Source organism: Myotis daubentonii, chromosome 10, assembly GCF_963259705.1.
Source record: "Myotis daubentonii chromosome 10, mMyoDau2.1, whole genome shotgun sequence".
Classification (NCBI taxonomy): Eukaryota; Metazoa; Chordata; class Mammalia; order Chiroptera; family Vespertilionidae; genus Myotis; species Myotis daubentonii.
Window position 1 is genome coordinate 30,285,288 of NC_081849.1, and position 17,617 is coordinate 30,302,904.

The following is a 17,617-nucleotide window of genomic DNA, read 5'->3' on the forward strand; positions in this document are numbered from 1 at the left end:
CACAGATTGCAGTGGGAGAAGATGATTTTGCTTGAGTACTCTGACCTTCACCAACCATCTCCTCAGAATTCCTGGAGCATGAATCTGTGGCAGGCATCCTCTTCAAGTTCCTGTGATGAAGGGCCCTTCTCTTCTGGCTCCAGTCCACGCCCTCGTCCTCAAGTATCTGAACCGGGAAAGCATATTCTGATGCACAGAGTTCTGAAATCTGGTGAGGGACTAGCTAAGAGGAGACAACGGAAATAGCACTCAGGCTAGACATCTCTAGAGAATCATGTTTTTCTTCCTGTGGCTGGCTGAGAAAACTATTGCGTTTCTCCATATGCCTCCAACCGAGACTTAGGTTCAGCACTAGACCCCATTCAAAATGCTAGTTCGAGGCTTCTTTCAGCTCAACCAGATCAGCAGAAAAGTATGGGTAGGCACACATATGCAAATCCACGCTCATCCAAATAATTGCTCTTAAAACCAGATTACCAGGGTTTTAGAGACTGGACAACAATTTACTATTTAAGGAAAAAAAATATTTTTATTTGCAAGAAATGGAAATACAAAAGCATAACAATTTCAATTCGTGTTTTTTCCCCCCAAACTAAGTACAAGTTACAAAGCATTTATATTTTTGGTATTTGCTTAGCTATGATAAAGAATAAAAAGTCATTGAAAAGAACAGCACGATACAACAGATAATAGACTTGCAATGTCTTTAGACTTAAACACCGCTGGTCTACACAACCTGTTACAAACGAGAGGCAAGCCCAGTTGTCAGTACAGACATGAAAGCTATACAGTTCAGGGTCTGCTCAGTGTTGTTTAAAAAGGGTCACTCACAATTTGTCAGAATGCTGGTGTCTTCCACAGACTCATAAAGCGTTTTACCTGAAAGAGAGATTTTCTAAGCATTGTAGGTCCATGGTGCTCAAAGTTCATGTTCTCTCCCAGCTGATGAACAAAGGACAGGAGCAGAGAAACCCGTTTTATTTGTTTTTAGGATGTCAAGCTCGTGCGCTGGAACTCGCAGAAGATTGGATGAAAAAGACAGGCGAGGACCACCTGGTGGACAGCGCCAGCATGAGGCAAGGAACTGGACTTGCTCAGGGGGCCCGTGCAGCGAGCAGCGCTGTGCGTCCCACCCAGAGAACTTACACGTTTACAGTGTGTTCACATCACAGAATCTGCTCACACTGTTGCACTTCCAATACCCCTCAGCTGTTTATCCAGCTCAGAGTAACCAGTTGCCCTTGTTTACTCTGTCTATAAAATGAAAAGACTTGAAGCTTATTTAGCACAGCACCCAGCACTTAATAAGTGCTCAAGAAATATTTTTTCCCTTCCTTCTCGAATCCAAGAGAAAAGAAAGCATTCCTGAAGTCTAGGCCGCCCAAAATGACCAAAGGAGACAACACGTGGACTTTGCCTGCACTCAGTGCTGACCCTCTGGCCGTGAAGGCATCACGCATTAATCCCCAAATGGGCCAGGTTCCTTCGCATCGAGAAAATGTTCTGCTCTTTGGATTTATAATACCTTTAATCCCAGTTGGCCATTCTTAGATATAATTGCACCTCCACAAAATGGGATTTTCTAATGGACATAACTCTGCCTCTTTTCTCCTGATGTACAAATCTTATTATTGCTCACTTGTAGGAAACCATTTTTGAGCCTTTAGAAAAAGTTATTTCTCTCCCACACACGTCAACCTAATATACAAGGCTATAAATAAAGTCTCCCAAGGATGAGAGCCCTCGGTAATCCTGGGCTCATCTCTAAGGCACATGTAAGGCACAAATGAGTGTCTTAAGACAAGGAAGGAATGAGAGAGAGAGAGAGAGAGAGAGAGAGAGAGAGAGAGAGAGAGAGAGAGAGAATAAGAATCCTAGCACTTGTGTGTTTGAATAGCTACTGATTAATGATCTTTCCTAGCCTCCCTCACTCCCCAGGGCCTTGTGCAGCTCTGTTCCTCAGGAGGGAAGGAATGATGAAAGGAAAGAAAGAAAGAAAGAAAGAAAGAAAGAAAGAAAGAAAGAAAGAAAGAAAGAAAGAAAGAAAGAAAGAAAGAAAGAAAGAATCTAAAATCTGTCTCTGGCTCCTTCACTGCCCCAATTTCACAGCCCCCTGCTCTCTCCTATACTGCCCTCGTGAGCAGCGGTGGGAGGAGGGGGGAACGGGGGTGGGGGGACCCTATCATATGTTTCCTAATTGTCTCCACTGAAAAGCATTCAAATAAAATGCCTGTCACTGGGGCACCACCTGCTAACGGTCACACTGTCTGCAGGCCCTGCAAGCAGCCATGCTGGTGTCTAATAGAGGTTCTCAAAGACTGGGCTCAACAGAACCAAGTGAATGCCTTCTGGCAGACAGGGGAGGCTGCAAGCCTCCTCCCCATCTCCAGCCTCCCCATGTCGGCAAGGCCAGTGTGGATGGTCCATCTCCTCTCAGGATGTCTCTTTGTGCGGCGTGCTCAAATGCACGCTCACGGGACAGGTGTGTTCAGAGGAGCGGGCCCTGAGAGGCGGGTCTGGTCTTTGTGGTTTTGCTCGATCTGAGAACATGGGAGGAAGGAGCCATGAAGTGCTGACAGTTCATCATAAAACACTTGGGGGAAAAAATTCTGGATTCCGACTCACTGCCTCAGTAGAGACGAACCAATCAATACTCCTATTCCACGGGCACATGAGATTAACAGCCTTCTTTTGGCATCCAGGCTACACTGAGAGATTTAGGAATTAAAAAATGTGGTATTTATACTTGGCTGGTAAATAACTTGATGTAAAAGCTGCTTTTACAATCCACAAATCAAGTCTCCAAATCAAAGCCATTGGTATAAACCAACGGGTCATCTCATTGTGCCTGCACCGGGGTCGAACCTCACTTCACCTGATGCCCTGAAGGAGCAACGCAATTCAGCTATGAGACGTGCACTGCATGCGCATGAGGCCTCGGGTCCCAACACTTCACGGGGACTCCTTCCCAAAACCGCACCGAGGCCTTTCATTGTCGGTATCCGTTTCTGAGTGCAAAGTCGAGAACCACGCTGGGGAGTGTGGGTCACTGGGGTCTCATCCAGGAAACAGGGACTTGTTCTCTGATCATTTGTAACAATCTCCCTCAATGGGGGAAATCAAAGAAAGGGGAGCGGAAAAGCTGTTTGCATGATGAGAAATAGAATTAACATCTGTACAAGCGAGGTATTTACTTTCTGTGCTTTATGGTTGCACTAACAGTGTCATGTTTTCCAAAACTGAAATTCAGAAGCGAGCGCTTGCCACTATTTGAAATCACCAGGGCTCACCAGGGCTGACCGGTCTGCAGACCACTCTGTGGGGGAAACAACGGGGCTTACCCCGGGACAGAATTATGTGGGACCCATCTACTACTATCCAACTCCTCTTGTCTCCTGACCCCCTTACATCCTCCTAAAAGCGTGGTTCATCTCCTTTACTCCCCAAAGCAGGGAGTGGAGGGCAGAGGTTTTTCAACACAACAGCAATATTAGTTCTGGGAACCCCTTAAAGTGGCCATTTGATCTCTCAGCTGATGTCCCGTCTCTAGTGACAGATTCTCATCGGAAGAACGGTTTCTCAGAGAGAATGCCCTGCTGGACAGAGGTTTGGGCAGAGTGTGTAGCCATTTGTTTGCATTTATTTTTATTAAATTTATTGGGGTGACACTGGTTAATCTGATCACATAGGTTTCAAGTTACATCTCTATGACACATGACCTATGCACTGGAGAGAGTGATGTGAAGGGGGAGTGGGCAAGGGAGAGAATGAAATCCTCAAGGCTCTAAGGACGGCTCCCAGTGTGCTGCCCCTTCCCCTCGCCCTCCTCACTCACACAAGCAGGTGCCCATGCTGGCTGGTTTAGGAGCCTTAAAAACCCCATTTGGTGCTGGTGCAACAGGTGGGTAGGCTGAGCCATTCTCACACTTCTGCCCTTAACTATGAACCTTTCCTTTTGCATCATTCAAATACTATTTGAGTTAATCCTTTTTCCCTTCTTGGGCCCCCCAGGCTGCCTATGCCTGATCATTACACAACATTTTACAGAAAGGGATGGGTAGGTGGTGAGCCACGGTTATCAGACACCAGTCAAGCCCGGAGAATCCAGAGCAGAAGGAAAGGAGAGAAGGAAGTAGAGAGAAGCTGGAGCCGGAGGCACAGCCCAGAGGGTCCCAGCCCTCCCTGGCCAGTGTAAAGGGCAGCTAGAACTGTGCAAAGGGCTGGCAGGGCCACCAGGACCACTGCAGTCCTGACCCCGCGTTCACACACTGCGGAGAAGATGAACTTGGCCATCCCCCGGTCTGGAATACTCTCCATCATAGCAGGGACACACAGGAGTCCCTGACAGTGAGCCCCAGATGCACCTGGACAGACAAACAGATCTGCTTACGAGATATGATGGCCAATGTTAATGACACCAAATCCTGTACGGGATGGGGAAAAGGCCCAGCTGTGGGCTTGATCCTCTTAAGTACAGGTTCTAATGACAGTGTGGAAGAGAGAGAGAGAGAGAGAGAGAGAGAGAGAGAGAGAGAGAGAGAGGAGTTAAAGCTAAAGGCCCTTCAGCTTCTACTAAAAACAAAAATACAAAATGTAAGCTAATTCTTTTACAAGCTAGGGGAAAACACTTAAGGCAAACTTTCTACACTATACAATAAAAAGGCAACTTCATGTCTTATCTGTATGAAAGAGGAAAGATTTTTTTAAAACTACAAAAGTTACTTTAATCATTAAAAAAATAATAATAAAGTAGGTTGTGGGGGTTACGTCTCTTTGGGTGAGCTGCAAAGTAGCCAAACCTGACTATAAAAGGTAAGACTGTAGATAACAATGTCACCTGCTCCGACCCCCGGAGCAGACCTCAGGCCCAACCCCTGTGTTGAGGCAGAAGTGGGGGGTAAAAGTGGGGGTGGGGGGAGGTGCGGAGGAGGGCCAGGAGCAGGTGTGGAGAGACATGCTAGCAAGGTTGTCCGACACGCCTGTTGTCAGGACAGGCCTTCCCCGCTCTGTTCTGGGCACAGGACAACAAAGGGTCTGGCCACAGATCACAAGCGTAAGCCATCTTTCCTCGAGTTCATTCTTAGGGAGAACATGCTTACAAGGGTTTCCCACCTACAGTGATAGGCCTCCAGGAACAGAGAAGAAAAGGAAATGAAACGGGGCCTGGAGGACTGGGAATCCCAGAGCCTAGGCTGCCCTCCTGGCGCCCAAGTCCAACCCAAGACCTGGCAGGCTTGGCGGGAGGATCTCTTCAGCGGTTGCTAGCGGGAAGCCTCGCAAGCTAATAAATACTATTTACAAATGGGGAGGAGAAGCCAGGAGGCGGATCTATGGGTGAGGGAACACAGGTTATGGAGAAGTCCTACAAGCAACAAGACGGGCAGGTTCGCCTGGAGTAGAGAAGCCTGATTCCTTCAGGCATTGCACTTGCGGCCTGAGAATGTGAGGGGCCCTGGCCCAGAGCCAGGACCACAGGCAAGGGCTAGAGGGCTTGGACAGAGCAGAGTGGCGGGGCGCTCACTGGACACACTGGCACTTCCGGGGCTGACGGGGCGGACACGGACACACCGGAGACCAGGCTGAGGGAGGCGGGACATCAGTCACTGCTTCACCAGATCCCAACAGGCATCCTAGGCTCGTTATGGCCAGAGTGTGGGGTCTCCAACGAATAAGAGTCATCTTCAAAGAGGTGGTCACACCCCTGGTGAGAGCCAGGCTGTAGATTTGCAGCACGATCATTGGTAGAAACAAGCCCACTTGTCCCGTGCCTGACCCTAACGTAATTCCCTAAGGCAGGAAGCGAAAGGGAGAGAGGGATCCGGCTCCCTTAGCAGGGAGGGCCTCGGGGCTGCAGGGGGAGGGCTCTCACCGCAGGTGGGAATCACAGGCTGTCCTCCCAGCCAAAGCCACGACTGCTCCACTGCTCGTCCATGTCTTCATCCGTGTTGGGTGGGAAAAAGGAAAAGCTTGTAACAAAGGTGGTTTGGGGAAGTAAAAGCAGAGCCGAGAGAGAGAGGGTGGTGGAGACGGCCTCTCAGAAGGTGGCGTTCACTCTCCTGTCGAGTTCGACAACTTTGAGTGTTTCGTTCCCCTCCAGTTTGGCGCCGGCCCTGTGAAGGCATCGAGAGGGAAAAGCAGTCTCAGCCATGCCGGGCTGGAGACACGATCGTTCCCTGACTGCAACACTGCGGGCTGGCCCAAGCGTGCCCTTGTTCCTCCCCACCCAGCAGCGACTCTCTGTTCCCAACGCCTCCCATTACCAGCCTGGCCACTGTCCTCTTCACCACCTTCCCCCATCCCCACCCAAGGGAGATACCCCAGCCCAGAGACTAGAGATGGCAGTTTCAGACTGATCTGTTGTACATTGCTTGAAAGCAGGCGTCCTTAAACTACGGCCCGCGGGCCACCTGCGGCCCGCCGAAAACATTTATCCGGCCCGCCGGGTGTTTTTGCCGCCGCTGCCTGTCCTGCTTAGCAGCCGACTCGTCCCGGGCCCGCAGTGCGCATGTGTGGAATGTCTGAGGGACAGTGAACTGGCCCCTGTTTAAAAAGTTTGAGGACCTCTGCTTTAAAGAGCTGCATTTATTGAGGGCCCTTTAAAGTACTGTATTGACTGAGGATGGCTAGACCCTGGGAAAGACAAAACAGAAGGATAAAGCTGATCCCTGTTCTAGCATAGCAAATAATCCCAATAAAGACCCCCGAGAGCCCCCAAATAAGTAACTGGAAATAACAATAAATATACAACAGAAAATAACTACATTATTATTAAACTAGAGACCTGATGCACGAAATTCTTGCAAGGGGCTTGGCCCTGGCAGCCTCGGCTGCCTCTCAGCCCTGCCCCCCGCCCACTGGTCATTCCAGAAGGTCATTCTGCCACCTGGTCTAATTAGCATATTAGCTCTTTATTATATAGGATTGTGTAAGAGCCCGGAGAGTCCTAGGCACATGGAGGAGGAACAGGCAGGTCCAGTGCCCAGGAGACATCCCAAACAAGCACATTTCAATGGGGCCTGGATAGCTGAGCTGAGAGGGGAGGCGACTTGTGTCATGAACCAAATACTCAAGCAGTAGAGTCTCCATAGCCCTACAATCCTATCTAATAAAAGAGAAAAATGGTAATTGGCGTACAATGATACCCTTTTCATTGGCTAATCAGGGCTATATGCAAATTAACTGCCAACTAAGATTGGCAGTTAACTGCCAACAAGATGGCGGTTAATTTGCATATGTAGGCACAATGCAGGGAGGCGAAAGGGAAAGCAGGAAGAAGCCCCCTGCCACTGACAGTGATCGGAAACCCAGCGGGGAGCTAAGAGCTGGGGGGCAGGGCAAAGGTGGCCCTGGGGCCACCTTTGCCCTGCCCCCCAGCCATGATCGGAGAATCAGGTGCCTTTGCCGCCCTGGCCAGTGATAGCAGGAAGTAGGGGTGGAGCCAGTGATGGGAGCTGGGCATGGTCGAAGCTGGCAGTCCCGGGAGCTAGGGGTCCCTTGCCTGGGCCTAAAGCGGAGCCCACGATCACGGGGCCGCTGCAGCTGCAGGTCCCCGCTGCCCGAGCCGGACGCCTCAGCCAGAGGCATTAGGCCTGGGCAGGGGCGGAGCCTGCAACCACAGGGAGCTGGGGGTCCCCTGCCCAGGTCTGACACCTCTGCCGGAGGCCTCAGGCCTGGTCAAGGGGCCGATCCAGTGATTGGTGATCGGAGGGTGATGAGAGTCAACTCCTCTGGCCGAGGCATCAGGCCTGGATGGGGGGCGGAGCCGGGGATTGGGGGGATATGATGGTCTCCTTGCCCAGGCCTGAAGCCTGGGTCAGAGGCGTCAGGCTTGGGCAGGGGGTGGAGCAAGCGATCAGAGGGAGATGGGGGTCCCCTGCCCAGGCATGATTCCTGGGCCAGAGGCCTCAGGCCTGGGCGGGGGCCAGAGCCAGTGATCAGGGGGAGATGGGGGTCCTCTGTCCAAGCCTGACACCTCTGGCGGAGGCGTCAGGCCTGGGCAAGGGGCTGATCAGGCGATCGGAGGGTGATGGGGGTCTACGCCTCTGGCCGAGGCATCAGGCCTGGGCTGGGGGCAGAACCAGTGATGGAGGGAAATGAGGGTCTCCTGCCCAGGCCTGAAGCCTCTGTCAGAGGCCTCAGGCCTGGGCAAGGGGCCGATCCTGTGATTGGAGGGTGATGGGGGTCAACGCCTGAGGGCTCCCAGTATGTGAGAGGGGGCAGGCTGGGCTGAGGGACACCCCCCCCCCCACACACACACCCAGTGCACAAATTTCGTGCACCGGGCCCCTAGTTTCTCTATAATGGAATAATAGTAACTTCTTAAAGTAATTAATGAGATTAATATATCATATTTGCTTAGTGCTTAAAATGGTTAAGTGCCAGGACACGTTCAATATGCAGGTGTGATGTAACCCTGTGAAGGTATATGTCATCAGGAACCTTTCCGCAGCGTTAGGGGGGGAGAGCTGGAGAATTAGAAACGGAATCTCTCCCGCTTGCATTGGAATAGCGGCATTTCTGGGAGGCCCAGGGGAAAGGCCATTCAGCTCCATCCCCAACCACATCACATGACCGGGAGTGTGCATGCAGGCCCCCCCTGTGCCTTCTGCCATCCCAGGCACCTCCCCTCACACAACAACACCTGGCACCCATGTAAGCCTTTACAAAGGGACGTTTCTCCGTGACTAAGGGCAACAACTCATGGAGAACTGGTGCCAAATGTGCTACCTTCAATACGGAAGCACGAACAGGCACAGCGCCTCTTCAACGGTGCCCTCAACAGAAATATGCAATTACAACTCGTGCATGTTTACTTACATGTAAATGATAAAACTACATATTGGCATATAGCATAACATACATGTTAGCTGGAAGCTAGAGAAGGTGTCTTAGGCTGCATTTGCATGGCATGCATCCTTCTGGGACTGACTGTGTGTTTACTCATGCGGCTTTGAGGGGATGATGAGAGAGTGGGGGGGCGGGGGCAAGCCCTTTCCCCACATCCTGAAGCCATTGCTGCCAGCTCCCCAATGACATAGCAGACAGGGGGTCTTTTCCCATCTCTACTAGGGGCAGCTACTGGCAAACAGTACACCCTCCCCAGTCCCCGGGCCTGGAAATCGGTCCTGAAGGAGCAGAAGGACTGACGAGGCCTGTGAGAAGCCCGCCGTGCAGGCTGCTGACCCTGACCCTGACCGGTGCAGAGGAGGAGAGGGGTCTGTGTCCGCGGACTCACAGGTGCTGCTGGAGCTCCCACAGCACTGCCTTCTCCAGGCTGCTCTCATTCGAGATAATGAAATGGGGAAGATCCACGTCCGGCCTGGACTCCAGCCCCGACGCCCTGAGCAGGGAGGAGCCTCTGTCCCAGCGGCCAAGCTCCCCGGCCGAGGCGGGGCTGGACGGCTCCTCCAGGGGAGAATGCTCCTCGTAGATGAGCAGGTTCCTGGATCTCACTGAGGACAAAGCAAAGTACCGGGTGTTAGCGAGACACCACGAGGGCACAGCACATCCCCCGGGCTGGGGCCGCTGACAATCTGCCAGGGAACATAGTCGTGAGCGGTAGTTTGTAAAGTGTGCTCTGCTGAGTTCTACAGAATTCCCAGCAGTGCCTCAGCCCCGGGGGGAGGGGCACAAGGAGGAACCCAGCAAGTGGGCATGACCCCCTCCCCTGCCCCTTCCTTCCCTTCAATGGAGAAGCTACACTTTCATCACGTTTTTAAAATCAGACGTTCACGTAAGACTCCCTTCAGAAAGGTGAGCTTCCAGAAAGCTCCAGAGGAATGAAACGGAGACCCTCCCCGCGTGCTGAGTGCGGTCTTACCCACGGAGGCTGTGTACGGCTCCGGCAGGGAATGCTGGCTGGGCAGGGCCATCTTGGTGGCGGAAGGATAGGGCCCGTAGCCCTGGAAGAAGCTGCCGAGCGCCACGGCAAAGCACAGCACAACCACCTGCAGGCGAGGGACAACACGGAGCTGTCGACTCCAAGGTCCACCGAGCACCCCTGTCCACCCGCAGCCCCGGGAGGCTCCCCGCACCGGCCAGCAGACGGACCGGGAGCAAGCCGCGCGGTTCCTCCGACCCCACGGCCCCTGGACGTGGCAGGCTGGGCAGAGATGGAGACTGGGGAGAGGGCGGGGCGGTTAGGGCGCGTCCCTTCGGGAAACTCACCATGAGGCAGGTGCCAGTCTGCGTGCCCGCCAACTTGCAGGTGCGAGAAACCTTGCCCATCACCAGAGTCTGCAGCTTCTGCAGCTGCTGGAGGAGAGCCCTGCGTGTAAAGGAACAGAACCATGAGGGGTCTCAGAGATGACACAGGCTGTGGGGGTCGGCCCCCAGCTCCAGGGCAGGGGCCGTGACGTCGTGTCTGCATTTGAGGAGAGAGAGCGGGACAGTCGCCCATGGAAAAACAGGGGACACCAGTGCCTACCAGGGCCGGCGCTACAGAGCCTCCTGGGGCTCAAAATCAGTCACTTCCACCGCTGCCCAGTTCTGGTGCTGCTCTAAGAGGTGAACACCCCAAATCACCCCTGATGTGGCAGGACTCGTCGGTCAGCCACTGGGGGCAAAAGCGGGAAGACTGTTCTGACCGGCTGGTGCTGGTGACACAGGGAACTCATTTGCCCAAAGAAGAGAAACACTGAGGAGGCGCGAGGAAGGAGAAAAGCAAAGAGCAGGGGAAAATTCCCAGCAGAGAACCTGGGAGGAGCGAGCAGAGGTGGCAGCCGTGATTGGAGATGACACCACTCTCACAGAGCCGCACTCGGTGGAGACTTGAAGAAAGAGAGAACGAGGGCAAACAAGGATGGCCGGGAGGCACACGGCCGGGCCCCTGCAGCCCGAGGTCTCTGGAGGCTCAGGGCACCGCCACAGCCAAAGGTGAAGCCAGAACATGAAAGAGTCGGGCAGCCTGCTCCGGGCACACGGCTCACAGCCAGGCACGCGGAACCAGACGGACACCGGCTCTGATCTTTCTCTCGGAAGAGACGGAGAGCAGGAGCAAAAGGAGTCGCCCTGCCCCTGAAACTGGACTGTGCATCGCCTTTAAAGGGGAGGGCTTGGATGAGAATGGCCTGTTCTGCTCTGAGTACCTTCAGGTCAGAGAGAGCAGGTGGGGAAATTCCTGGCAAACCCTGCACACGGCACGCCGCAGGCGAGGAGTTTAAGGCACACTCTCCTGAATCAGAGTCTCAGAGCTGAATTTTGCAGGAGCTCGTCCCCTCTTCCCAAGCCCCATGCGCAAGGCAAAGTGGGAAGATTTTACAAGCAGATGCTTTTCCTTGAGTCTCAAAGGGTTTCACGCTGTGATGTGACTTTAGAACGCCAGACGAGTTCACTGGGAAACACTGACCCACCACTCGTCTGCAGGGGCCGGGCTTTCGCGGGTAAGTGCCTCTCGGTGCCGTCTATCTCCTGAATAACTTCCAGGGGGCTGAAGGGCAGGCAGGCGGACCCGGGGCTGCAGCTTCTCCCCGGCAGGTGCCAATGAAAGGAGTCTCCTGGGTGTAAACCAGTTAAGGACGGGCTGGCTATAGGGCGATACTGCTTTCAGCAGTTAGATAGCTAAGAGTGGGGGCAGATGGGAGCACCCCGAGCACATGCAGGGGAGGCTTGCTGAACCCAGGTATCTGTGTGTGGTCCGAACGACACTGTATTTTCACCCTGTGCCATGATTTTAACTCAAGCAAAACAAAGTCTTTCATCCCGTTAATTAATATCATTAATTGAAATTCTTTTATATGGAGATTTTTAAGGTCTTAGTTGTAAATTTGTTGCTTTGTGCTTATCTAGAAATATAATCACATATAGTTGAGACCTGATTCAGTCATTGAGAGTGTTCTGTACATTACTCACAGCTGAGAAATGCTGATAGCATGATTGCCTTAAATTCTACTTAAAGAAATCTTGTCCTTTGTGACAACATAAATGACCTTGGAGGGCACTGTGCTAAGTGAAATAAGCTAGGCGGAGAAAGACAAATACCAGGAATATGTGAAATCCCCCCCCTCACCCCAAAAAAAGTCAAAGTCAGAAAAACAGAGTGGAAAAGTGAAAAGTGGTTGTCTGGGGCTAGGAGGTGGAGAGGACAGGGAGAGGTTGGTAAAAGGGTACAAATTACCAGCTGTAAGATTAATAAGGTGTAAGATCTAATGTCTAGCATGGTGGCTATAGTGATAACACTGTATTGTATAATTGAAATTTGCTACGAGAGTAAAACTTAAATGTTCTCACCAAAATATCCTATATAATAAAAGCCTAATATGCAAATCAACCAAATGGTGGAACGACTGGTGGACCGGTTGCTATGATGAGCACTGACCATCAGGGGGCAGACGCTCAATGCAGGAGCTGCCTCCAGCCTGCAGGCCCTAGGCCAGCCAACGCAGGTGCCAGCAGGGCCACCCCCGCATTACCCCACTGATCAGCCCCGATTGCCAGCCAGGCCTAGGGACCCTACCTGTGCATGAATTTCGTGCACTGGGCCTCTAGTTAAAAATAAAAAGGTAAATATGTGAGGTATTAGATGCATTAACACAGTGTGGGAATTCCTTTCACAATGTATATGTTTATCAAATCATCACGTTGTGCTCTTTAAATATCTTACAATTTTATGTGTTAACTATACCTCGATAAGGCTGGAAAAAAGAAAACATTTGCAACCAAACGATCACATGACGCAGCAAGTATTTTTCCTCGTCGCACTTTTTCTCTCTTCTCCCGGCACCTCCCAAGAGCACTCCACTCTCTCCCCTGCGCGGTTGCCTTTTCTAAATTGAGAGCTGAGTGACCGACTGCACACCCACTTCCTGGAGAGCTTGGGTTTGCAGAGCTGAGCTGGGGCCAGCAGGAGCACGCATGCAGGTAACCACCATCTGTACCACCCCCAAAGCCTCACTGGGTTTTCTGGAAGTCCTGGGGCACACAGACAGGTGAGCACACAGAAAAGACCCGGGTGGGCCACGTGCACAAACCTCCCCCCTCCTCCCCCCTTTTTTTTGTATTCCAGCACCTCCTTCAGCACCAGGTAATAAGGTGGTTCTTGCCAGCTAAACTATGGCAAGGGGCCTCCCTGTTTCCTGGGCTGCCTGCTGAAGAGCCACATCTGTGAGTGATGGCTGCCACCTTTGCTGGGCACCTCCACCCCACAGGCATTCCTGCTGGCAGCCAAGGCGTCCAAATTCAGCTGTGCTCTGCGCACAGTGGGGGACATTTCTCCATCCAGGCCTCTGTGAAATAGCAGCTTTCCCAGTGGTGCCAAAGCCATTTACTTCGCTCTAAAGTCGTAAGGTGTTTTTAAAGTGAGACCACCATTTCTGTTTTTACCAATTGGCCCTATTCACCTGCAACCTTCCCACCCTCCTCCCTGCCCATCCCCTGCTCCTGCCCAGACTTTAGAACAGGGGTGGGCAAACTTTTTGACTCGAGGGCCACAATGGGTTCTTAAACTGGACCGGAGGGCTGGAACAAAAGCATGGATGGAGTGTTTGTGTGAACGAATATAAATTCAAAGTAAACATCATTGCATAAAAGGGTACGGTCTTTTTTTTTTTTTAGTTTTATTCATTTCAAACGGGCGGGATCCGGCCCGTGGGCCGTAGTTTGCCCACGGCTGCTTTAGAATGTGAACCACCAAGGAAACCAAGTCTATCCAATCCTTGAAATCACTCTTCCCTCTCCATTTCTGGCTGAGATCGTGAGGCCTGGTACTCCCTTCCCTAGAAGGAAGATTCTCCCAGGAGGCTCCCCCGTCCCTCCTACAAACAGACCGCCCGCAGGCCAGATACGCCTGAACCCCAGCGGCACAATGCCTGGGCCACATGCTGCAGGTTCAGGAGAAGGACCGCCTCAGCTGCCTGGGCAAGCAGAGAAGGCGCCTGCCCACGGTTTGGGTTGCCCCTTCTTGGCACCCATCAGCACATCCTCTCCAGACTCAAAGATAATTACACTCTGAATCCAATGCCAGCGAGAATGGGTGGTTAGTGGTCCCTGGCTTCCAGCAGTTTATAATCCAATTCTTTAAGATGAGCAAACACGTGGTTTAAAAGAGATACTTTAGTTTGAAATTTTGTTGGAGAGCAACAGTGACTTATGACGGCTGTTTGCTGCTGCTTCTCACTGGGACTGGCGAAAGCGACCCGGACAGATAGTGGAAGTGATGGGCTGCGAAGGCCACACCCATCAGCAGCTGGGAGTGGTCCCCCCCCCCCCCCCGCCCCCGCCCGAGGAAAGTGGGTCAGCTCACCCACCCGGAAAATCTAGATAGACTTGTGTGGTCTGATAAAGTCGAGGAAATTCATATCCATTCATGTAACACTCATTTTTGTCATAAGGAGAGAAAATCAACAGCGATGGAGTTCTGGAAACTTCACAGGCTGAGATACCAAGTAATTGTCTCAAAGACACAGAACTAGTAAATGGAAGACCTAAGACGGAAACCAAAACCTGACTCCACACGCTGTGTGCTTCCAACAACTTGGTACCCCAATCTAGAACCTCATACAATTAGCCTCCCAAATACTTACTAGCTAAATAGATTTTCTTAAATCCGGCGATATTAATATCATATCAACAAGAGCCCAACCAAAAGATAAGCCCACCGATAGAGAACAGAAGGTTACTATCAACACGGACCAAGCAGCACTTGGAAGAGCCACAGTAAAGCCCAGCCCGTGGCAAGGAGACATGTGCTAACCAAGTTCCAGTGGCCATGACACAAATATAAATAAGGGCACACGGCACTCTTCGAGGCACTCCTCTAGAGAGACCAAGATAAGATGCAAGAGGCAGGTAAGACTCCCGGGGGCTCCACGCCCTGCCTCAGGCGTCTGGAACTCAAACCCGGGCTTCGTTTACGGAAACGGAAACTAGACGACCATCTCTCTGTGGCCCCCCAAAGAGCTGATGTGATGGCTTGAGGAGGGCTAAGCTGGTACAGTCACTATGGGGGGCGGGGGTGGGGGGGGGGGGGAGATAGGCTCCTGAGCAAAGGAACCTGAGGTTAGATCTCAGTGCCACTGCTCTGCGCCTTTCATCTGGTAACTACGTAAGTCCCAAGTTTAGGCCGCTGGTCAAAGTTAATTCCCTTGACTTCATCAGCTGACAGAGTGGCGAGGGAACCCCTTGTGGGGGAGCCTGGGTGTGCTGAAGCAGCACCCCTTTGAAGAGTGCTTCAGTGTCTCTCCATGGTGACAGACGAAGCCAGGCTTCTTTACGGAAATGCCTGGGCACTCCGAACCGGCGTCCTCCGGGATGGGTGGTACTCTCCCAGAAGTCCCCGGGACAGGGCCACAACCAGCACAGGTAACACTGTGGCCCTGCTTGCAGGAAGGGCTGGGCAGAGAAACGGCACCACCAGATGAATGAAAGAACTATTTTAAAACAAAAAGCTATAAAACGAACCAGAGGGCAGATCCAAAAGTGCGTCCAAAGCTCAATATAGCTTCCCCTGGATCACTATATTCTACATCATCAGTGATCATGGCTAATTATGGCTTAATGAATTCGTGGGCTTCTGGGAGTAAGGTCTTAATTTAGAGAAAGGAGTACTCTTAGCAAACGTTTATCTGGGCCAAGAGATTTCACACGACTTGTTAAATTGGAGTGTCCCACACGCAAACTGAAAATGTTGATTTTTGTCCTGTGGTGAGGTGTAAAAATAAGCCTAGAGGCTGTCCTCATACAGTTCCTTGCAAAAGAGCAGTTGAGAGAAGCTGCCAATCTTGCCCAAAATAAAGCATCACCCTGTATCTTGGGGGGCGTATCAAAGGAAACTGGGAAAAACCTTCAAAAGTAGCAACAGTGTGAGACACAATCTTATAATAAGTGGGAAATGTATCAACAGACTCATGTGTTTTCTTTGTATTTGGTTTAATTTTGTTTTCTTCTGCTTCCTTAATTTACAGAGAGAAAATAGTCATAACGTTATTGCACATTATACTTTGAACATTCAAGTACCTAATTTTCCACTGGAGTCAGAAACCAAGACAGGGGAAGAAGAATGAACTGGTGGTTCCCAATTACTTGCTGTGCTGAGAGCTTCACACCAGGCCCTCTTCATAGACATACTTTTAAAGAACAAGAAAAATAGCGTTGGACAGAGAGGACTATATAGTATGAAGGTCACAGAGAAAAATTGAGGAATTCTTATTTCTGACAACAACAGAGATATATATCAGGACAAGCAGGGTTCCCATGAGGTCTGGGGAAAGGGTAGAAATGAGACCCACACACCACCTATCTTCTCATCCAACCGACCCCAAGCCAGGCAAACTCTGCCTTCAGGTGCCCCCAGCACCTGCTTCTTCCACCTCCCTCCAAGGCCAGGTTTAGAATTCTTGGGCTCCCAGGGTTCCTTGCCAAAAAGCAGTGGTAAGGGAAGAAGACTCCTGGCTACAGCCTGCTCCCCTCCACTTCTCATCTCCAGCTGTGCCCCACAACAGCCAGCAGACATAGTCTTCCTTGGGTCTCTCACGCTCCTACATGTTGTACTGACTATGCCATGATTGCAAGGCCCTGACCCCTCCTTTCCACGGGACACAGCATGGGTTATTGATGAAGCTGGTAACCTTGAGAGATGAGGTAATGCCTCCCGCTGCGCAGAAAAGCGGCTTATTTACTGCCTGCTATAAAAGCCGTGGACTCCCCAAGCTCAGGGTTCCTTAGCTGTGAACGGAAAGCTGCTGAGAACACTGCATCTACCCAGGTTCATCGGGGAACGTGGGGGCCAGGAGAATCGATGCTCATGCTGCTTGCTGTGCTGGGAGTCTCTGACCCAGGAATCTCATGACTTCTGTAAATCAGACCAAATGCAACCCCAGGTCTGATACACAGTGCAGGATTCCAGGCACACACTGCCAAGGTTCAAACTCCACACTCAGTGCTCACAACGAGTGGCATTTAGTCAACCACTGGCTTAATGCAGATGGCCCTCTGATGTCCTGGTCAACCCTTTACAGAACAGTTTTTGTTTGCGTAGAGATCCACACAGGCCCTGGAAATGGACTAAGACCCTTGGAGCAGAGAATCCCAGGGTCCCAGGTACCAGGGTATGGTCTGAAGGGGTACAGCGAGAGCTCTGGATAGACACATCCCGTTGGTCCTGCTGACCACTCATCCCGTGCAGAGGGGTGTGGCTAGAGGAGAGCCAGGGTCCTCGGAAGCAAGGCCCTCTTGTTCAGGTCTAACCTTGGCCCTGTGCTTCGGAAGGGCAGTGTCCTCAAAGGAGAAAGGGGCACAGTAGACCAGAAACCAAGGTAAGTAGCTGAGTGAACCCCATTCCACCTCTAAATGTCTGGATGGCCTGAACCTCACTGTGCCTCAGCTTCCCCTTCTGAGAAATGAAGTGATTAGAAGTTAAATAAGATGATCTCTAAACTACAACTGAAATCTAAGCTCCTGTGATTCTACAAATCAGGGCTCCAGGAGGGGGACTCCCAGCAAAATAAAAAATGAATAGAACAACCTGAGTCACAAATCCTGAAAACCACTGGGCTAGGCGGTGTGTGTGTGTCACTTGTGCAGAAGAATATAAAGGGGGGGGGGGGGGGGACACGGGATTTCTCAGGGACGAGACCAGGGCAGGGCCAGAGAGCCTGCAGCGTGGAGCTGGGGAGTGACACAC

General features: G+C 51.7%; 1 protein-coding gene across 1 annotated transcript in view; it reads right to left on the reverse strand.

Annotated features, from left to right (window-relative positions):
• Positions 1–502: 502 nt before the first annotated feature.
• CREB3L2 (cAMP responsive element binding protein 3 like 2) overlaps positions 503–17,617 on the reverse strand; it is a 118,602-nt gene continuing 101,487 nt past the window's right edge. Inside the window, exons 9-12 of the mRNA XM_059711900.1 lie at positions 10,168–10,267; positions 9,821–9,947; positions 9,236–9,452; positions 503–6,110 (exon numbers count right to left, since the gene is read on the reverse strand). Of these exons, the coding sequence (XP_059567883.1) occupies positions 6,035–6,110; positions 9,236–9,452; positions 9,821–9,947; positions 10,168–10,267 (520 nt within the window). The 3' untranslated portion in view covers positions 503–6,034. The remainder of the gene's footprint in view (positions 6,111–9,235; positions 9,453–9,820; positions 9,948–10,167; positions 10,268–17,617) is intronic.